This window comes from Zosterops lateralis, assembly GCF_965231275.1.
Source record: "Zosterops lateralis genome assembly, chromosome: 19".
NCBI lineage: Eukaryota > Metazoa > Chordata > Aves > Passeriformes > Zosteropidae > Zosterops > Zosterops lateralis.
The window spans coordinates 6,470,169-6,492,411 of record NC_139779.1 but is presented as its reverse complement, the minus strand read 5'-3'; the positions used below and the strand labels follow the sequence as shown (position 1 = coordinate 6,492,411).

General features: G+C 48.3%; 2 protein-coding genes across 3 annotated transcripts; one reads left to right on the top strand and one right to left on the bottom strand.

Annotated features, from left to right (window-relative positions):
- Positions 1-3,570: 3,570 nt before the first annotated feature.
- Positions 3,571-5,884, bottom strand: ALKBH4 (alkB homolog 4, lysine demethylase; the record flags this gene model as incomplete). Its single annotated transcript, XM_083875124.1, has 3 exons — positions 3,571-4,444; positions 4,883-5,080; positions 5,783-5,884. The coding sequence occupies 3 exons, from the start codon at positions 5,882-5,884 to the stop codon at positions 3,809-3,811; spliced, it is 936 nt and encodes a 311-aa protein (XP_083731250.1). The 3' UTR covers positions 3,571-3,808.
- Positions 5,885-5,931: 47 nt separating this feature from the next.
- LRWD1 (leucine rich repeats and WD repeat domain containing 1) lies at positions 5,932-22,232 on the top strand. Of its 2 annotated transcripts, none has more exons than XM_083875123.1 (16): positions 5,932-5,990; positions 8,390-8,536; positions 10,486-10,720; positions 11,917-12,036; positions 13,296-13,448; positions 14,106-14,246; positions 14,879-15,223; positions 15,863-15,989; positions 16,236-16,345; positions 16,786-16,993; positions 18,444-18,516; positions 18,605-18,745; positions 19,424-19,518; positions 20,079-20,240; positions 20,861-20,985; positions 21,815-22,232. In XM_083875123.1, exons 2-16 carry the CDS (start codon positions 8,457-8,459, stop codon positions 21,953-21,955), a joined length of 2,256 nt encoding a protein of 751 aa, XP_083731249.1. In that variant the 5' UTR covers positions 5,932-5,990; positions 8,390-8,456; the 3' UTR covers positions 21,956-22,232. The 2 variants fall into 2 exon arrangements, with proteins under 2 accessions (XP_083731249.1, XP_083731248.1); XM_083875122.1 differs by lacking the exon at positions 5,932-5,990 and adding an exon at positions 6,433-6,453.
- The last annotated feature ends 11 nt before the right edge of the window (positions 22,233-22,243 follow it).

The following is a 22,243-nucleotide window of genomic DNA, read 5'->3' as shown; positions in this document are numbered from 1 at the left end:
GTGCAGAGGAGGCTCTCGGGGAGCCTTTGTGACCGTGAGAGATGGAGCAATGTTGGGTTTGAGCGTGTGATGGATGAAAGCCATACCGGGCAGAGGGAGGGCGGCCGTGAGCGCTCGGATACCTGGAAGTGTTTCTGGAGAGCACCGGGGTGGGTGCAGCTGCAGAGAAAACATCCTTCCACACCCTCCTACATCCTCATCTTTCCCTGTCCTTCCACATCCTTCCGTTCCCTGCCTCTGGGATGTGGGGATGGGCAGTCCCAGGTTGTTGCCTCGAGGTTACCTGTGCTGGGCAGGGAGGTGGAGGTGCTCCTCCTGCCTTTCACAATGTGCTTTCTTTTCTTTTCCTGCCTTCAAGCAAGCAAACAAAAGGCCGTGGAGTTTCCCCGCTGCTGTAGATTCCTTATCTTTTAAATCTCATTGCATCAACTTCTTAGACAGCTTCCTCAACACTCCCTCAAGCTGCAATCAAATTCAGCTGGGCCAGGGGGGATATTTTTCTGATTAACTGACAGGTTCTCTACAGCCATCTCAAAGCAGTTTCAGTAATTAAAATTGACTGGCTGGATTTGAAGAGTATTTCTCTGAATCCCTGTGTGTCCAGCTGGGAACTTGCTTTCTGCCCAGAGGTGTGACAGCCATGAGTTCTAAGGGAAGAAAAAAAATCTGTATTTTAACTTTGCCTATTCTTGTTTTACCTCTGCATGAACAATATTTAATGTGGAACAACAAATGTATCTCAGTTACTGTCCAGCTGTGTGAGAGAAACTGGATAAATTTGCTCAGTTTTGTGCTTTCTGGTGATTTCAGACTGATTTCTTGAAAGGCAGCTCAAGTCCTCCAGCATCCTCTATGGGTTAACTTGGGTTCTGCCTTTTTGAAAAAAAGCTTGGTCAGATATTATCATTCTCCTTTTGCAATGCACAAGGAGATAACAATTAGATGCACTTCCTTTTAATGAGGGTCTGGGCCTTGGCACCAGTTTTACAAGAAGGTTAAGGAGACAAGGAACTCCTAGAACAGGAAGACAATTAAAGTTTGTCTTCTGTTAATAGTATCAGCTTAGTGGACAAAATTACTTTTAAGAGATCATTAAGACATCGTCATACTTTTCTCAGATTTCTATGGTCCTTGACAGTAAATTATTAATGTTTTGTAACACTGCAAAACAAGATTTTCTGGCTTGGGTTGTGGTGGTTTTTTTTGTTTTGTTTTTGGTTGTTTTTTTTTTTTTTTTTTCCCTGGTTTTCTGGCTTTTTAGGCGAGAATGTAGATAAAGTTTTAAGGAGTAACACTGAACAGATGGGTGTGCAATTGCATTTTGATCTAAGGATGATGCCCAAGAGGCTGTTTAACAGGTGAAAAATGTCAAAAGACTGGCACAGCAATGCCTGTGTAGTGACTAGATTAAGTTTTAGACTTCAAAAACAGCAAGAAAAATCCCTCACTTTTTGGCTCAGTATTTAATTATTTGCATTTTTTCACATTTAAGATATCAGCTAGGAAGAGCTGGAATCTTCTGGCAAGAACAGCAGCTTCCTGTATAGTTCAATCAAGGCAGAAAAATTCAGCCATCAAATGCAGAGCAGAAGATGAACTAACACTGTGTAAGTTATTGTGGCAGTGATTCATCAGAATCCATCATCTGCTTTCATTGTGGAGAGAATGGAGCAGCAGGGTTGCACACAGAAAGTGTTTTAGCAGCCTGAAAGCACAATATAAATGTAAAAGGGAGCACTGGAAATTAGGGCCAAGCATTAATGGTAACACTGACTGCTGCAGTGTGGTGAGCAGAGAGCAGATCCATGGAGAGGCTTGGAACTGAAGGGTGAAGAGGATCCAGGTGCAGTGTTTGCTCTCTCTGTGCTGGATTTCCTCCCTGTGTGTCTGTGCCAGGCTGGCAGGCTCCTCCTCCTGCTTGGACAAAGCCCCTCTGCCCCAGCAGCAGCTCCAGGCGCCGTCCTGGGGATATCCCACTCCCAACTGAGCCCTGTGGACACCAGGCTGCAGAAAAGGTGAGGAACAGCTGCTCTTAGAGCACTGCCTGCTTTTGGGAGTGAGCAGTCACAGGATGGGTTGGGTTGGAAGGGACTTTAATGATCATCCAATTCCTACCCCCTGCCATGGGCAGGGACACCTTCCACTAGACCAGGTTGCTCCAACCTGGCCTTGGACACTTCCAGGGATCCAGGGACAGCCACAGCTTCTCTGGACACCCTGTGCCAGGGCCTCCCCACTCTCACAGGGAAGAATTTCTTCCAAATACCTAACCTAGATCTACCCTCTTCCAGTTGCAGCCTATGAGGAATTTCCTGGGACAGAGCTTGCTGTGAGCAGGTGTGGCCTGCCTGTTGTGTGTCTGTGTTTGCAGTGAAGAGGTTCCTTCAGAGGGGATGTGCTGTGACTGCTGGAACTGCTGCTGGAGCTCCTTGAGGACACTCACCAGCCCACCTGGATGGAGGTTTGAAGTTTGGGACTGCCCATGGGAGCCCTGCTGGAATTGGCACTAAACTGAACCTGGCTTGTTGCAGCTCTGGTTTTATCTGTTGGCTTAAACTGATGAAAAAATATCCTGATTGACCCATCTGATTCCTGGTAGCTGTCCTGGGTGAAGAGCTCCCTCCCCTGCAGAAAAGCAGAGGGTAGTGCCTGTGGCAGGAGCAGCAAATCCTGTGCAGTGCTGAGATATCACTGAGGAAGCACTTTTGGGGCAGAACACAGCAGTGCAGGGACACTGAGATCTGTCCCCTTTCCTCGCCGACCAAAGCCAGGCAGCACTGCCTGCTGGTGGCAAGACGGTGTTTTCCTGCTGCAGGTGGGGCTGTGCTGAAGGGCTGTCATGGCACCACGGTGCTTATTAAAGGATCACGCTTCTTCCACAGCACAACTTCGTTTTCAAGAGCACAGAAGTTTGTTCAGAGCAGACAGATGGCCTCAGATCAGCTTCTGCTGCAAATGACTACTTGAATCTTAGGTACGAGGCATGATTCAAAACCTGACTGCTGGAGGTGCCAGGAAAATAAATGATAGCTGCCAGGGTTGCAGTCTGTTGCCCAGCTAATTCCCAAAATCAGGCTCTCGCTACTGAGAGCTGACAGCAGGGTTCAGAGATGACAAATGATCAGAAAATAACACACTCTGTGCAGGCCTTTGGTCTGATCTCTGTCCAAGCCCAAAGAGTCAGCACTGGCCCTCTGCAAATGCTGCTCCTTGGTCCCATAAGATACAGGTCACACATGGAATTTATGATTAATCCTCATTGTTAGAGCACGAATCTTCAGCAAAGGATAATTACTTTAATTAGTTCTCAGTGTTTTGTACTCTCTGGAGAGATACCTGCTTACCTTCACCCCCTGACGCCTGGTCTCTACAGGACCCATCTGAGGTGGGTAAAGGGACAGTTGTACCCCCAGGGCTCAGTGCAACATTCAAACCAATCTGACAGTATCAAGTATGAGCCAGGAAAGCTTAAAATTGTGGCAGGGCTTGGGCTGAAATTGTGTGGCTGTTTGATACTGTTTAATGTTGCTAACTTTCCTGGGTTCACTAAAGTGTTTAGGAACTGGTTGTTTGAAGGGTTTTTTTGTTGCAACAGAAGTAACGGATACAACATCTCATTTCTGACTTTGCCTAAAACATTTCCCAGGAGGTTTTGAAGCTCACCCCTTTTACTTGTTTGTCCAATTTTCCTTTTATTGAATTTATCTCTGCACACACCTGGTTCCATACACCCACCTCAGAAACAAACCGAGTCACACAAATTCCACACCTCACTTTACGCCTCTCCCAACAAAACTCAACCTCTCGCTCACACGGGTCTCCCTTGGAAGGAAAGAGCGATTTGTAGCAGTTCTTTGCCCAGTTCCTCGTGCCTCCCCCCGGCGCTGAACTCGGCAGAGAGCTCCCTGAAGGTGATGCAGACGCGGCGGTGCTGGATGTGCCTGCGGTGGATGCCGTGCTTCCACTTGTACCGGGCATCGCCGTGCAGCACCACCAGCGACCTCTGGGGCAGGAGGATGGCCACGCTCACTTCCTTCCCCGGAACCAGCCTCGGGGACAAAGAGCAATCGGTTCCCTCTTCTCCTGAATTTCTGCACGCTGATGTCTGCACGAAAGGTGCGGGGGGATTTAATTCCTCCTCACTGGAAATGGGAAATAATCGGATGGTGTCCTCTGAATCGCAGGACATGGAGAGCACAGTTTTTGAGAGCAGGTTCAGGCTGACCAGGCGCTCCCCCCAGAGCCACCAGTCATCAAAGTGGGGGTCGATGGCAGAGCCCCTCTCTGGTCTGTAGTCCAGGTTACACTGTTCCACAGGCAAGAAACCACTGAGCACAGCACAGGCCTTCATCTGTGCCACGATCTTCCTGCTGAAACCTGGCAAGCCAGTAAAGCTGCCAGCTTTCAGCCTTTGTTTCTTGAAGTTCACTTTGGGTCCATAGTCCTGTTGGAAAAGCAGAGGGAGGGAAAAAGCTAGTGTAAAGGAAAAATCTAGGACAAGTCTTTTTGGAGAGGCTGTTCCTGCTGAGTTCTGTGCTCATCTCTTCCAGTGACCTGCTTGCCAGGTTGCAAAAGGACTCAGTGAATCTACATTAATCTCTCTGGATTTATAAAGTGAAACCAAATCTGAGCACCCACTTCTTCCCCTTGGAGATTGTGTGAACTTTAATGCTTGAACACACACCATCCAATACTGTTTGTTGTAACTATCGTGTATTTTTGCAAGAAGTTGATTTTAATTACAGGTAATTCTTGCCATTGATTTCAGGAAAAGCTTTCAAAGGAAACACTTAATGGAATGTCTCAATATTTTGGGTTTTAACTGAAAACAGCTTTCCTTTTCCAGAGGGATCTAAGATCAGATGTGTTTCTAAAGTCGAACCTGTTTCTTTCGGCCAGACTGTGATGGTTTCCAGTCATCTCGATCCATCAGTTCCACTATCTCACACTCTTCATCTTCACTAATGAACTCCTCCACCAGGAACACCCCTGGAAAAGGAAATGCCCAGCCAGCAAATTCTGAGTGCTCATTTCCTTTAGCTAAGCCTGTTGCTGGACAATAAGTGAAATTATCTTCTCCCTGTGGAAATATCAACCGTAAAGAAAAGAAAAGCAATAACATATTTCCTTTATTTACCCCTTCAACCTTGGTATTGCAGCATGAAAACTGTACAGTATTCTTGCAGACAGGAGAAATGTTACAGCTGCTTTTGGGGAACAACTATTCCCTGCTCTTTTTTTTTTTTTTTTCTTTTTTTTTTTTTTTTTTTTTTTTTTTCAGCTGCAGCATCACTGTGCTGCTTGCTTGAAGCCACTTGTCTTTCCTATTGATGTCTTTATCCTGGAAAGGCAGGGAAGAACCGATGATCCCCCGGGCCACCGGGTACAAGGAGATTAATGGTGGGTGTTGCTGCAGAGATACGGTTTGCCACAGCAATAAATGTTGAATGGGGGGAAGTTGATGAAAATCGCGCAGGCCACGAGGCTAAGCTGTAACAAATGAATAGGAATGTAACGCGTGAGGCTCAGGTGAGCTCCGGCTCGGCTTCCGAGGGGAACGATTCAGGATCCGCGGGGGAGCGGCCGCCGGGAGGGCTCGGCCTTGTCCCCGCCGTGTGACCCGCGGCCCCCCCGGGCTGCCGGCCCCGCTCCGGGCACGGGGGTCCCGCTCCGGGCACGGGGGTCCCGCAGCCGCCCCGCCTCGAGGGGCCCGGCCCGCGCCCCCCGCCGCCCCCCGGCTCCTCCCGCCGCCCCGCCCCACCGCCCGCCCCCTCCCCGGTACCTGCGGGGGCGGAGCGGCCGGCGCGGGCCCCTCGCAGAGCAGGCAGGAGCGGATCCCCTTGCAGCCGCAGCCCGGTCCTCCCCCGCCGCCCGCCGCCTGCATCCCGCCGGCTGCGCCGAGGAGGCGCCCCCCGCTCCCGCTCCTCCTCCTCCTCCTCCCGCCCTTCCTTCCTCCCCGGCTCTTTTTCCTCCTCCCGGGCCGCTTCCAGGTGAGGGCAGCGGGGCTGGGCGCAGGCCGCGCGGGCGGGCGGCGAGGGTGGAGAGGGGGGGTGCGGGCGGACTCGCGCTCCCAGCAGCCCCCGCGGCGCGCCCGGGCCCAGCGCCGCTGTTGGGCGCCGCGGGGGACGCTGGGAGTTGTAGGCACGGCGCACGCCCCCGGGGGCGCCTCAGGCCGTGGCCGGCGACGGTCCCTCGCGGTGTTCGGTGTCCGGAGGCGGCGGTGACGGGCGAGGCCTCGGGCCGGGGCCGCACCTGCCCCGCCCGGCTCGGTCCGGCCCTGCCCACGGGCGGAGCCGCGGCCTGTGCCCGCAGCCGGTGACACCCCGCGGGCCGGAGGCCTCCGCAGCGTGTGCGGACACCGCGCCATCCCCGGCCTTGTCCCCGCCGGGGCAGCGCCTCCCGGGGCAGCGCCGGGCCGGGCGGTGCAGGGCAGCTCCAAGCGAACACCTGCAGGTCAGGGGGATGCCCGGCTGTGGGGCTCCATCCCCAGAGCTGCGGTGGGGCAGGAGGGGTCAGTTCCCAGTGAAGGATCCCCGGGCTCAGCAGCCCCCGGGGTAACCGGCCGTACCCTCTGCAGCATCGCCGCGACACTGTGGGGATGGGACATGCCGTGTGTGGCCTTCCCCGCGGCTCCTGCAGTGTCACAGCTGTGCCTGGGGTGTCAGCGTGCCAAAGAGAGGGCACTGGGAGCATCCACAGCCACTGGTGTCACGTTTTTATTATGGGCACCGCATCTGAGGGAGGTTTGGTGGGATCAGCCTGACCCTGTGGTTTGGCTCGCGGCGAGAGCTCTGTCGATTGAAGGATCAAATCCCAAACAGCTGCTGTTCAAACTGGTTTTTTCAGTTCAGCTCTTCGTGCTTGTATGCAATATTTCAGTGTGTCCAATATTGCCGTGCCCCGTTGCTGGTCACACACACAATGCTGCAGGTGCTGGAGGTGTGGGGCTGCTGGAACCAAAGCCCAGGACAGCTCAGTGCCCCGTGTGCTCCTCACCATGTGCTGGGGTGGCGTTTAGGCAGTGTTGATCTACCACAGAAAGACAGGAGCGAGCCTGGCCTTGGAGCTCTGTTCTCTTTTATTCCTCTCTCTTGCAATCTGTGTCAGGAAGAGCGGGAAGCCCTGAACCAGTCAATTCATGGAGCTCTTTTGGCCCTGTCAGCATTGTTATTCCAAATATCAGCATATCCCTCTGTGTGTGTGCATACTGAAACACCAGTTAATCACCAACAAGACAGAGAACGCTGTTGAATTTTTTTTTTCTTTCATGAGGAAACAATGTCCTTGATTGATGTGTGTTTAAATTTCTGCTGATTAATTCAGCTTTCCAAAATTTTTGGGAATTTGGAAGTCGTCAGCCAAGAGTCTGTCCAGCTGGTCAGGCCGGTGAGCGCAGTGTCACTTTCCTGGGAGAAAAACTTTCACAGCAGGTGTATTGACTCTAACTGCTGCTTTTTGTTTGAAAGAGTGTTGGAAATACTGGAGCAGGGCCCAGGAGAGGCACAAACAGGTACCTGTGATGCTGTCCTGGTCCTGAGTGCCGTCACTCAGGGACAGCTTTCACCTGCAGCAAGTCTGTCATTCCAATAGCCAGGGGATGTATCCCTGTTGTGTGGGAGATGGATTGGATCAGCGTGCTGGGAGCCTGTGCCCAATCTAATAATAATCTCTGCCATGTTCATTTCAACCAAGTAATAAAGGTGACTTCCTACTGTCCTGGGTTGCAGTGTAGGATGTACACAAAGTATTTATTCTATCACCATCCTCATGAACTGATGAAACCAGGTGGGCTAGTGTTTTCCCAAGCCCCTGCCTCTTCTGCTGATGGCCTTTGGGAGTGTTTCCTGCTAATGGCCCATTAACACCTTTGGGGTGTCTCCTGCTAATGGCCCATGAGTCACAGGGAACTCCCTCCAGGGGTTATCTCTGTTAATGGGCCATCAAGGACTCATTTCACACTCCTCATCCCACTGTGAGATGCTCCGCCCAGGGGGAGGAGCCAAGCATTCTCACCTGGATATAAGCTGGTATGTGGGACAGTGCAAGGGCACTTACCCACTGGATTCCCAGAGGAGCAGAGCTCCCAGACCTTTCTGTGGGATCACTGCTTCAGGAAGAGCCCCTCACCTGGACTGCTCCCACCACCCTGCTCAGGTTGTATTCTGACTCTGTCAGTGGTCCTTTGTGTTATTGCATTTATTTTATTTTACTTTTACCTTTTTACCTTTCTTCTTATTAAATTATATCTCTGACTTGGAGCCTCTCACTCGCTTTGCTTTCAAACCACAACACTACACAGCAGAAAATCAGTAGATAACCTCATATTTTTTTTTTTCCTTCTCTTGGAGCTGGTGAAAGCATTTCCTCTTATTCCTATTTGTTTTATCAGGAAGGTAACCAGAAGACATCCTGCAGCTGACTGTTTAGTGATTCCAGCAGAGAGGTGGAGATTAAAAATGTCAAAAATTACTACAGAACTTCTTTTGGAGAGAGCAGTCCCAAGATCTACGAGGCTCCGAAAGATTGAGACGCTGAAGTAAGTGCAGACAGGCCCATGGAAAATTCCAGATCAATTCAACCTGGCAATGTCTTTTTGTCTGTCTTTCTTCCCCTAAACATTTTCTGCTTAAGAACAGAGAGTTTCAAAGCACAGACTTGAGAGGGCATTCTCAGGGCAGGGTCAGTGAGCAATGGTGGCACTACATTCACCTGTTTTTTGCAATTTCTGTTGTATATTTGCTGCCATTCTTTCTGTGAAACTGCTAAAGGCTGGATCCTGATTTCCTAACCCCAACGTATCTTCCCTGCCCAAAAAGCCCTTGCATCTTTGCTAGTAATTGCCTAATGTGAATAAGAGAATCTTCCAGCATGGATTTCAGAGGGTTTTTAAAGTATTTTTGGCATTATTTCCCTTCCATTTTCCTCTCCCTCTGTCATGTTTCATCTCTTCTAAATCCAGTTATCCTACTACCTCAAACATTGCAGAGGGAGAGAATAAACTCTGAATCACTTAAAAAACACTAAAAACAGTTTTGTCACTCAGGTCCTTAACAGAGGACGTTGCAAGTATGTGTCTTTCCAAATGTTTAACACAGTGGAATTCTGCTGTTCCAGAGCTGACCAATCCAAGTGGCCCATCTGGCCAGTTTCTGGCTGACACTTTTGTTGGTTTTGTTGCTGATGTCAGAGGGTTTGGGTTTCACATGTACTCTTTAAAGTTATTTCTTTCAGTTTGGTTTGTGCTAAAGTAATTGTTTTTAGTGAGAAACCCACTTGTTTCTCTGAGGAGTATCAGCTGCAGTTATCTGGGTAACAGAGTGATGGGGAGATGTTTGAAACTGTGGATTTTTGGGGCTTTCTCCATGCAGCTTCATACTGTGATGTTGATGGGTTGTATTTCAGAAAGTCTATTTGGGGAACACCATTGAGGGGGTTTTTTTTTTTCCCAAAAGGACACCACAGCCACAGCTCTTCAGCCAGCTGGATTGTCCTCAACCTTTCTTACCAGCTCTGACTGGCTGGTTACACTTCTGAGATGGCAAGTGAAGGAGAAAGGATCTTGCTTTCTGGATTTATTTGTCTCGTTTATTCACACTTCATTAACATCCAGAAGCCTATTGTTCTTAACTAGTCATTAGAGACAGAGATTCTGTTTGTTAGAGGAACTCAAGCTTGTGCCCTCAAGAGATGTTGGCAGCCAGGACAGGAATCTCCCTTTGGAGCTCAGCTAAATGATCTAACCAAATATAAATGACTCTGCTTATAGTATGCAGTTTTCACTTTCTTACAGAGAAGGGATATTTCTTTTCCCCTCACCAATATTGTACCACTTCTTCTTTCAGGACAGAGTTCTTCTGTTTTGGTGGCAGTCTTGGGATTTTGTTAGGTGAATTTCTACGTTTACCTTTGGAAGCTTTTGCAGCAAATCTCACTGTAAAAGAAATGGAAAAATCACTTTTTTGTCAAGTTAATTCTTTCAAAACAGCCAAATTATTTAGGGACACGCTCTGCACTTGGCCTGAACTGAAATAATGAGTGTAGTGCATTCTATGGACAGGATAGACTGAGGGTGTAGTGTCTTGAATTGCCACAGCTTGTCTTGTTGAATCAACATTGAACAGGAATAAAATACCAAACCTTTTAGAGGTGTAGTAATCTTTTCTATAAAATAAGAACTTTTCTGGTGTTTTCCTGCTCCCAGCCAGCTCAGTTGCCCCTAGGAGAATATCTGAATTGCAGGTTAATTGTGACTTTGGCAGACCTGAGTCTCTGATGGTGGCTGTTAGCTCAGGCACATCAGCTATCCCACAGTGTGCTCACAATCTAGAATGCTGCCACCAGAAAAAAGCAGGTTTGGTCGGTTGTATCCACTGAGTTGTCCTGGACTGAGGTGCCACAAGATGTCTATGCTATGAAATCAGCATTTGTTCTTCCAGTGAGCTGCAGATTCTTCATGGGTTGTTTTGTTGTTGTTGTTGTTTTCAGCCTGTCCAAGCTGCAGTTGAAGACTGGAGATTTAGACCCACGCTTGTTTTCCCGCCTGAGGCACCTGCAGAAACTTGATCTCTCCGATAATTTACTGGACAAATTTCCCAACAGCCTAACCCTCCCCGATCTGCGTGTCCTGAACTGCAACAATAACAAGCTGGAAGATGTAACTGCCCTGAAACAGTTCCCTCTGCTCGAGGAGCTGACCTACGAGAACAATGTGTACTTGACAGTGAGTTACCCCCCTCCTTCCATTAAACACAGAGGCAAACAAACAGCACTTGTGCAAAGTTCTTATATATTGTTCTTGGGCAGCAAGTGCTAGGGCATTTGAGAAAGCAGCCAGCCTTTGTGTGGTATTTAACCACTTCGTGCCACTATTTCTTAATCTGCAGAAATGACTTGCCCAAAACCACTCAGATATTAAAATCTGTGTCTTGAACTCCTGATTCTCTTGGTCAAAGTCCTGTCTTAGGTGGCTTATCAGGTATGATATCTTATGCTCATGCTGGTGTAAAATACAGTAATGACTGTGTAGAGGTGTCCTTAGAGAAACAGAGAATCACAGAATGGTTTGGATTGGAAGGGACCTTAATGCTCATCTTGTTCCACCCCCTGCCATGGGCAGGGACATCTTCCTTGCTCAGAATCCCATCCACTCTGGTCTTAAACACTCCCAGAGATGGGGCAGCTACAGCTCCTCTGGGCAACCTGTGCCTGTGTTTCACCACCCTCACAGTAAAGAGTTTTTTCCTAATATCTAATGCTATTTTTTATTTCCTAATATCCATGTTAGTTTTAGTGCCCTCTAGAAAAGTAGACTGGATCCTCAGATGAGAGTTTAAACTTGGTGATTAGTCTGGTTTAGGTTTTGACTTCTCCCAAGAGGATCTGCTGACTGTACAAGGCAAACGTCCAAAACTGATTTTACTTGTGCTGTAAACTGGCATCAGCCACTCACCATCCCCACTTGCTTATTTGCTGTTGCACACTGGCAGTTTGTGTGTGGCTGTATGGTGAACTGTCTGAATTAAAATGCATCTGACCCTAGGAAATCCTGCTGGAATTCCTTGGCTGGAGGCAGGACAGGCCTCCCCCTGTGTGAGAGTTCAGGGACATGAACAGAGCTCCCAGCCTTGCACTCAGGCCCAGCAGATGAGCAGTTACACAGCCCCCACCATGTGCTGGATGTTAGCACTGCCTGAGGGCTGGGCAGCTCTGTCTGCAGTTTAAGATCCCAACTCATAGAGGACATTAATTCACACCTAAAATGTGAGATTCGAGTTGAAAATCCTGAGGAGATTTTGTGAAATGGCTTTTCCTTACTAAATATATCCTTCTTATATATGCGGCATTTTAATCAAGGACTAAATGCAAAGCAAGTACCACATATACAAGTTTTATAGCCCCAATGTTTTCTCTTTCCAGCTCAATGATGACTACAAAGTGATATTTCTTTTGCAAAATCTTCGTCTGCTCAATGGCAAGGACATAACCAAACTGGCCAACCAAGTGAGGCGTGTCAACAGCCGTAAGCTCACCAGCAAGGTAAGGTGTGGGATATTTCCTTAACCTCTAAACACCTCAGAAACAATTAAATCCTGTGCTCAGGCAGAGCTGCAAACAAGCTTCAAGTGGTTTGCAATATCTGTGGTATGATCTGAGCCCAGCCTGCAGACTGGGCCACCCAGGAAATGTGTTACTGCTGCTTTCTCTGGTCACTGCTGGCATCTGCTCTTCGTGTTCTATGCAGCCAATTTGCCTTTGGTTTAAGTAGCAGGAGCAGGGCCAACCAGGTCTGTGTCTGATCCTGTAGTTTTTCAGGTCACTCTGATCATCATTCAGGAATGGGAGAAGCCAGGTGCTGCCAGAACAGCTGTAAACACCTCCCCATCTAATTTAAGTTACTGTCCAGGCCCCAGGAATGCGGAGCCCAAAACCAAGCTCAGGATAATCTTGCTTTTTCCAGCACACACCAGGAACAAGGATTTGTTTTTTCTTCTTTAGCTGTGAATGTTTAGAACTCTGTTTTCACTCATTTTTCTACACAATTTAGGTCCTGACAGATTGGCCCCACAAGGCATCATTGTGATCTTGAGCAAAATTATTGTTCAGTTATGAAAAAGGTTTGGTTGGCTGCTTGTTTTTGTGAATTACTGCTCTTACCATTTGTATTCTAGTTAATTGATCTTCTTAATTCCATCTGTGTAACAGTGGAGGAAAAATCAAATACTGAAAACTGGGATGAATTGTGCTGAGTGTTGTCTGTGTAAAACCTGTGAACCTCAAAGGAACTCTGTGAGGGCTGCTCAGCCTCTGTTCCCAGACAACTGATCATGGTTGGCTGTTTAATGAGACTCCAAACTCTCCCCTGTGCTGTTCTTTTTGGTGTCTGTGCCCTGAAGCCTTTCCCTGATGTTACTTGCATCTGCCTGCCCAGTTCTTAGTCCTGTGTCCCAATGTAAAAATGTCTGTTGGGTCCAAATGCTGATGGATCTGTAACTGCCCACCAGAAACTCCAATGGGAAACTGCTGGCAGATGAGCATCCTGTAGGTGAGCAGCCTTTTGGAGTCCAGGTATCTCTCTAAATGGGTCCATGCTGACAGTGTCAGCTTAAGCACACTCAGTCCAGCTTGGTACAGAGGAACTGACTTTCTCATTAGCTGAAGTGGTCATTTCAACATGAATAAATGAATTTAAATGGTGCTGTGATGTAGGGTGCAGCACTCGGGGCTGGCCACTTCTTAAATGCTTTCACAAGTTCTCTTGTGCTTTTCTGTTGAATAAACTCAGTCTTTCTGCCTAGGTTACTGCTCACTGGGAAAAATTCTTCCGTGACCAGCTCCCTGAGAAATACACACCTGAGCAGGTGAAGTCCATCAAGAAGAAGTTCCTGAAGTCAGTACAGACCAATGTGGTGTATGGGCCCAGCTCACTCAGCGAGTTCACCCGCTGGCGGGTAGGTCACATCCCACTCGCCCTCCTGCTCTCCTGCTTCTGCATGGACTGGATTAAAACACTCCAGGGATTTGGGTGCTCTTGCTGACAAGTGGTATAACTTTTTCTCTTTCTTCACTGCTTTGTTAAGCAGTTACAGAAGCACCAGGACTAAACGTGCACCAAGTTGAAATGACTGTCATTAAATGTTGTTTTTTAATTCATAAGCAGTAATGATACTTGTACTAGTTAATCAGACTGCAGTATCCTTAATACTTAATTATTTGCAAATTAGTTTAATGGCAACCTTTACTCTTGAAGAAAGAGAAAGGATAATGACAGTAGTTGCTCCTAGTGGGGAAATACACCATTTAGTTTGTAATGTTTGTTTTATTTGTGTGTTCATACACACAATTGAGACTTCCATCTCTCCTTTGTCTTGTTTTATTGCTGTGCTGTTGTTTCCACAGCTGTGTACTCTGCCCACAACAAAGTGAAGTTCTTGGGTCATGTAATATCAGCTGGGGACTCCTCCACCACTTGTGAAGAATATTGGGAGCAGATATTTAAAACTCAGCAAAGCAGTTCTTTGTGCCATGGCACATCAGACCTTTTCATGCTGTGGCTTTTTTGTCTTCTTTTTTTCTTTTTTTAACATATCCACATATTTGCTTCTCAGGTGAAAATGATTGCAGAAGAGTTTCTGGCATACTCACTAGGTCTGGAGTTAAACTCTGATTCTGAACCAGAGGAAAAGACTGATGAGAATGAAGAAGAAAGCACAGAAAGCCCCAGGGAAGCTGCAGAAGACGTGGCTCAGGTAGGTGATTTTTCCAGTTACATTAGCAATGTTCTTTCTGTTTCCTGGGAATTCAGCAGCTCTTGTCAGTTCACATTTATGACCCTTTGGTAACCACAGGGGCAGTTTCAGGCTCCAGCCTGTATCCGACAGCTCAGGCTTCTTCTTCACAGCCAGACTGAAGCATTCCCAGAAATGTGAAGGTCGAGTTGCTCCCTCTGAGAGTTTCCGTTCTCATAGGGAACCAAAAACATTTCATGAGTGCAGTCCTACTCAGCCTACCTCTCCTCTAGGCAGGGATATTTTAATTAGAGACCTGAGCTGATGCCTGGCCAGACTCTGCTTGGAAATGGCTGCAGACTGCATCCCTGTGGTGCATAGGCCAGATTTGTTTTTCCACATCGTATGTAAATTGCAAATAACTGAGATAGGGGAAGGGAGCTGAAAATGAGGCTGGCTGCATGGTTTTCATTAGCTTCTGCCTCTAGGAACCCTGCAGCTCTGGGCTGTCTGATTCCTGGAACCAGTCTGTAACTGTGGGAGGGTATATGCATTTTGAATAATTAATATCTTTGACTTACAAATCATCTGCACATCTTGGGGAAGCTAAAAGCCTTCTGCAGAACCTGACAACATGACAACATACCTTATAGGTCACAGTAACACCCAGCAAGAGGAAAAGAAATCATTCAAAATCAAGTCCTGGAAACAAAAGGTCCAAGACCCAGGCAAACACCGAGGAGGAGGCTGCAGTTAATCCCAAAAAATCCAGTCATGTGGAGGATGATCCAGCTCCTGATAAACCAAGAACATCAAACCAACCAGCCAAGGAGGCAACAACCCCTGAGCAGGGAGCTGAAGGGACACAGAAGAATGGAGAGCAGTTTCCCAAGGGGCAAAGCAACAGAAGATCCAGCCAGATGACAGGGGAACAGAAGAGCCAGGAGCAGGACAATGGTGTGGTTGCCTTGACCCCCGTGAAGAATTCCAAGCGCAAGGTATGTCCATCAGCCCCCCTGGGACTGGCTTTGGGCCTCTTGGTTTATAATGGGAGGAGCTGCCTTCAGGTTTCTTCAGAGCTCTGCACAGCTTGGAGCTCATAGTTGGCCAAATATATTGTGAGTTTTGGTTTGGTTTTGTTTTTTTTTTTTTTGTCATTGTTTTAAATCTCTCAGAGGCATCAAGGGAGAGAAGGGACCCCCCCAGGAGACCCCAGTGGATCCCCTCTGGGGGATGGATGGACCAGCACTCCAAGGTGGTACACTGGAAGCCTGTGCTTAAAAATGGGACTGGCAAGCCTTGCTCTCAGCTCAAACCAGTGGCTGCATGGGGAAAGGTGTTTCCCCCTCAGCTCAGGCCAGTGGGGATCTAAAGGGTTTTTCATGTTTCTCTGCTGTAGGAAATGGGGTTCACTGCTTGGGTCTGCTGGGCACATCTTTGCTAAACAGTTCCCTGCTGCTTTAGGAGTCTTGAGCATTGTGGCACCTCAGTCTCTCCTGTTCTCCATAGCACAGAAGGGCTGAAAAACACTTGAGTTTAACTCAGATTGCTGTGTTCAGTAGAGGGTTCTGTCAAGGCAATCACAGGCAAACCGTGTCAGGGGAATGAATTTTCTAAATGTGGATGGTTTATTGTAGGAGGATGTCAGTGCAGAGCCATTGCATTTTCTTCAGTGTCACAGTAAAGGCAACAGCCGCGAGGATTTTAAAACGCAGCTCTGGTCCTGTGTCTTCGAGCCAGTGCTAGACTCTGGAGCCAGGAAAGGTGAGCTCTTAAAGAGGTTTGCAGGATTCCCAGAACCACCTGGCTCTGGAATCCCAGCGGACTCCGTGCCTTAGACCCCTGCTCCTTTGAGCCGTAGTCTCCGTTGTCAGGAAGAGACTTGCTTACATATTTCTCCTTTGACTTTGAAAACAGGAGACTGGGAGAGCACCAGGCAGTGATAAGCTGCAGTCTTCATGTGTTATCCCTGAACCTGGGAACTTCTCACTCATTATTTTCCTCTTTCAGATCCCATTGTGAGCTCCTCCAGAACTGTGGCAACCTGTGGAGGGGAATCTGTCTGTCTGATTGATTGTGAGACAGGAACAGTGCTGAAAAAGTATAAAGTGGCTACAGAGGTGGGTCACAAGTGGGAAGGGTAAGCATTGAATGGGAATACCACAATCTGCAATAATTATACAGATGCATGACAGATATTACGAAGAGGTCTGAAAGTGTTAGTGTGGACAGATGTTAAGATGAGGATAGATAATAAACATTGCTTGCTTATCCTTTTAGCCTGGTTTGGGTTTATTTTTTTATTAGTTTAGATTAGCCTGCCAGTCCTCAAACAAGTGTGTCTGGCTGCTGAGCCTGCTTGACAGTACAGAAGAATAAACATCCTCTTTTATGTAGTTTATGCTCTTCTGAGAGCTGTTTTGAGTTTCGATGCTCCATCTTAAATAGTCTGTCATTTCACCTGAGTAGCACTTGTGACAGTTGTCTTTTCTCTGAGCTAACAGCCACCACCCTGCTGGCTGTTCTCTGTCACCCCAGTCCTGTTTTCCTTCTGTCCCAGGAGTTCTTCAGCGTTGCATGGACAACCCTGACGATGGTGATCAGCGACAGCCGCAAGAAGGCTCACAACATCCTGGCAGCTGCAGGGAGGAGAGGGATTGTCAAACTGATCCACGTGGCAGCTGACTTCTGCTACGGAGAGATAAAGGCTCACAAAAAGCCCATTGCTACTGTCTGCTTCAGCCCAACCCAAGAGACCCACCTCTTCAGTAAGTCTGCTTCAGAATCCCTGGGTTTAGTCTGCTGTGGAAAAGTCAGGGCTTCCTTAACCGGGGGAATTGTCACTGGGGCAGGGACACAGGAACAAAAGGCAGGGACAGGCATTACGGAGAGAACATTGTTACTCTCCTGTGGCAGCAATCTCCAGCAGGAACAGCTTGTTTCAGCCAGAGCCTGGCTCTTTAGCTGAGGTGCAGCAGCTCCTGATTCTCCCTTGGTGGCTCTCAGGGTGGCTGTCACACACACATTAGCCACAAACAAGCCCAGTCGTGGACTGTTCCACAGGGATGAGTAAGAAGAATGGCAGAGCAGGCAGCGGCAGGGCTCTCCTCCAGCACAGCAGCCTATTATGGACTGTTGGGTTTCATTTTATCCAACAATGTGCTTAATTGATTTTTTTTTTTTTTTATGTGAGTTCTATGCCTTGTCAGAGATTTCTATTCAGGTCCTGATGTCAAGCAGAGTTTGTCACACACAGTAGAGCCCATGGAGGCTGTGGCTCATGGACTGGCAATGAACCATCATGTTACAAATTGCAACTGCATTGTCAGGCTGTACAGTGAGCTGGTACAGAGCCATTCAGGCTACACTTGCACCCCACAGCACATTGTTTCCCTTGCCTAAAATTACCCACATCCTGGAGTGGTTAGAGTGCTACATGGAACATTAAAAGTGGAATTTTTGTAAGAATAGGGGGTGCTTTTGAAGAAGAAGCTCAGGAGTGCCAAAAACAGAGGCAGAGAAAAGGATAAGGAGGGTGATAGAAGGAATAAGGAGGTTGGAGCCACATAATGGTGTGGACAGCAAGATATGTTATATTTCATAGAAATATTTAGAGTAATAAAGGGAGATTCTTTGCATCCTTTTTTGGGAGGGAACACCAACAAACTCTGAGTTTGAGGCCTGCCATCTGATGAGGGTCCAGATTACTCAGAGTAATCTATTAGAACTGTTTCTGCTTCCAGTGTATCAGCTTGGTGACGTGTCTCTCACCCTTTGTCAGTGCCTAACTTTCCCAATGGGAGCTGTTGTGGATGTGAACACAGTAAGCCATGGATATGTGGAATGAAGTGGTGTCTGCCTGAGAGTAGAGGTTGGAGCTCATCTTTTAGATTCTACTAGAAGCCCTGACCAGAAATGAGCTCAGAGGGCCACTAACTAAAGACCTTGTGAAGCCACAACTCAGTAATGGACACCAGGAAACAAACTTTGTTTTATCTGCCCCTGTTAGAGCCCAGGATAAGGACACAAAGTACTGACTGTGCATGTGTGACAGTGGCTGGGAAGTGCCGGGCCAGGAGCCTCGGGGATGCTGCTGTGCTTTAATGAGCTCTCTGGAGCCCCAGAGGGTGACTGTGACTCAGGCAGAACTGCCAGCTAGCACGAGAAGAGCCAGATGAGCAGCAGTGTCACTACCTGCTTCTCTTCTGTGTCCCACAGCTGCATCCTATGACAAGCGAATTGCACTCTGGGATATTGGGATTCCAGACTGTGACTACAATTTCAAAGCAAGGTAAAGGTTCAAAAACCAGATGTGGCCAGTCCAAGAGCCTGTAACTATCACAGCACCACTTAACTGCTTGTTCTCTGCTTTTTCTTAGCCAGCTGCTGGTGCTGGAAACAGCCTCCATCCCCCTACGGATTGCCCTGGTCCCCACCTGCCCGGAGCAGTACCTGCTGGCAGGCTGTGAAAATGGCTGCTTTGCCTGGAACATAAAACTGGATAAGGGACAAAAAAGCAGGTGAGAACCATAAGCTGGGGGTGTGCATTTGCTTTCCATAACAATGAAGGGATAGTCCTAGCAAAAGGCTTGATTTCTGAGGAGGTCTGAGCAAAAGCAGCACGTCCTACCAAACTTAAATCATCTTCCCCTTCGCAAGAGTGGCCAAAAAAATTAGGAGCATGATGTTCAAGGACTGTTCAGAGCTTGTATTAAAGCTGCAGTCTGCAGGCATTGCAGGCTGCTTTGTAGGAAGGCTGGCAGGAGTGTAATCCAATACCCCAAAACTTAAGGGTGTGTCATCTCCAGGTAGTGTAACGGAGTGTAAATTTTTGGATTGATTTCCAGTCTCACAGTGAGGCCTCCCCTGCCCCTGGTACGTGAGGTAACCCAGGAAACTGGCACCCTGTGGGAGCTCAGGACAAAATTATGAGGAAGAAGCAAGTAAAGTCATGCCATGCTGACAAATATCCTGATGCCTGTAAAAGAGATGGAGTGAAGCAGCAATCTCTTGAGCAAACAGGCTTCTGCTGTATTAATAAACCCAGGTGACCTAAAGTGTAAATTCAAGTGGGAATTCACCTGAGCTTGGCAAGAGACTCACTAACACACAAATTTCCTTCTGGGCTCAGCAGCTGGGTGCCCTTTCACTGCTGGCTGTTCAGGACTTGGCTCATTTCACCCTTCCCCCTGCTCTAGGCCTTTTGAAGCCATATTCCAGTTTCCTGATGAGGAAAGCATGACAACATCTCACAGGGTTGATGGTTTGGCTTTTCTCAATGATGATGTCGTTGGTGAGTATAAACACAACAGCACAATCCCGAAAACAGTGGGGCACTTCAGCATGTGCAGGGTGAAGCCAGCATGACAAGCAGAGGGGTGGAAAGGGATGTGACAACCTCTTGAGCTTTGGGGGGGCTGCACAGGATGGAATTGTCTCCCAGAGTCACTTGTCTTTCCCAAAAATGTGGCCTAGAGTGCAAACCCATGCTTGGACAGGACTGGAAATCAGATGGACCCATCCCTGAGAGCACACTTGGCCAAACAGTGCCAGTGTGGAAGGGAGGAGAGTCCCTTTCTGCTCAAGGGGTGGTGGCAACCGTCTTTCTTTTCAGGGGAACTGGAGGTTTCACATCATAGGCAGGCTCTTTTCTGCAGCTCAGCAACATAAGCATGGTACTGAAAATCTCTCTGCAACCTCCAATTACCCTGAAACAAGGTAAAGCAGGTGGAAACAGTTGCTGCTGGATCAGATCCCATGGCTTGAAATCCATATTCTGGATGGACCACCTCTGTCTCCATGCACTTTTCTTCCCAGCAGCTGCCACAGCCTCTCCCTTCCTTTCTTCCCTAGTTTCCAAGAGCTCCAAACCAGGATGCATTTACTTGTGGAGCTGGAGCAGGTCTTTTGATGCCAAGGGAAAAGGATGCCAGCGGACAATGTCTGCAGTTATTCTGGCTGAGCTGGAGTGGTCCACAACAGACATGTCCTACCTGACACTCAGCACCTGCCCAGGTAGGAGCACTCATTTCCTGGGTAATGCTTTGCCTTTGATCCATGGGAGGAGGCTGGAGCTGGAGGCAGAGGCCTGGACTGATTTTAGAGCTCTTGAGAGCTCTGCTCTCCCCTCTGCTGCTCTGCAGTGGAGCTGGGTGGAAATAACACCAGTGATAAATAATTACAGCTGCACCATCTGCCCGACAAGGGGGGACAGTCAGGGCTCGGGGGAGCTTTCTTGCACAGGTTTTCAAAGCACAGAGCGCAGGGCTGGGCCCTGTGGAGCCACTGAGATGCTGAGGGCATCTGTAGGGATGTCTGACACTGGCAGCTGGGTTTGGAGCCTGACAAGGAACAAACAAACCTGATCCGGTCACCACTTCCCAAAACCAGTCTAAAAAGTCAGAAGAAATCCCAAAGCACTAAGCGCTAGCTTTTCTACACTAAAGACACCTCGTTTATCTTCAAATTAATTCTTTCAGAGCAAGGTAGATAGGTATTTTTGTGCCAGTAAGGGAATTTTGCTGAGATGCATCACCCTGCATTGGGATCCTGCAGCTCTCCTGGAGAGAGAGAGGCTTTATAGCACAACAGACTTCCCCACACTCGTTTCCCAGCTTTTTCTTCTGCTCCCACAGCAAGAGAATACGTGTTCTGTGGGGATGAGAAGGGCAGTGTGTGGATGTACAACCTCTCCAGCCACACCACGGCCTGGGGCTCTGCCAAGGGGAAGCGCTCGGAGCGGAGGATCTCCCCAACACAGGTAGGTCTGAGGTGTTCTCTGGGCCTCCCTCCCAGCCCAGGGCAGCTGATCCGAGCCTCCTGAGCAGCCTTATCCCAGAACATGCCTTGTGTTTCCACTGCTGGCCCTCACGAACAGTTAAAAGCAATCTCCAGAGCATGGCCAAGGCCACTCGCTGGGACAGGAATGAGGAGCTGCAAAGCAAATCTGTCACCCCCTGCAGCTCTTCCTACAAGAGCGCTATAAAAATGGTGGTTAAACTGAGGAGCACAACACCACAGGTGTGCAGGCACCACATCCCCCAGGGAGGGAAGCCAGAGGGTGCATTCCCTGCTAGGAAAGGGCGCACTGTTTCCCTATGCTCAGTCACCCTTTTTCTGCCCAGTATTTTCCTCTGGAGATGGTTCTCTTTTGGGTAGTCAGTGTTCCCTTGCCTGTCCCTCTGAAAGGACAATCACAAATACTCCAAAGGCTTTCACCCACTGGTCTGGAGCTACATTAGAGATATGAAGTGACCCAGTTCCATTATTTCCTCACTGAGAGGGTAATACAGCTGTTGGAAGAGGCTGCCAGCCCTCAGGGTGACACTCAGGGCTCTGCTCTGGCTTTGAGGTGCTGCTCAGTCACAGGATGGACTTGATGCTCTGGGAGGTGTTTTCCAACCTCAACAATTCTGAGATTCCTCACTGCCAAGGCACCAATCAGTTCCTCTGGAACTGAGATAAAAGTTTGTTTTCACAAGCCCCTGTGCACTAAACCCTTTAGGAGTATCACAGAACTCCAGCAGCCCCTCAGGAGAAGGAAGAGCCTTTCCCTCAGACCGTCCACCTGCCCTCTGCTCTCCCCACAGATCCTCAAGTGGCCGGAGCTCCGTGTGAACGGGGAGCAGCCTCCTGAAATCCTGGTGAACAACGTGGTGGCAGACCCTGCCTTCACCTACCTGGTTGTGCTGACCAGTGTGAACATTACAGCCATCTGGAAGAAGTCCTAGTCCCCTGTGCCACAGCTCCCGCCCCCTGCTTTCACCTAGTGCAGTATTAGTGACTGTTACCCATGTGCCCATCAACATTTTCTAGACCAGCTTTATGTGCAAGATGGAGAGAAAAAAAAAAAAAACAAAAAACAACAAAACAAAAAACAAAACAAGGTAAGAGTTTGTTAAACTCATCAGTTCATTGTAAACATCTGGTTTCTTTTAACTGTAAGTTTTCACAATTTGTGCATTTGTTTTATAGAAATGACACTTAATAAAACAGAATACCAGTTCAGCTGGCAGTGC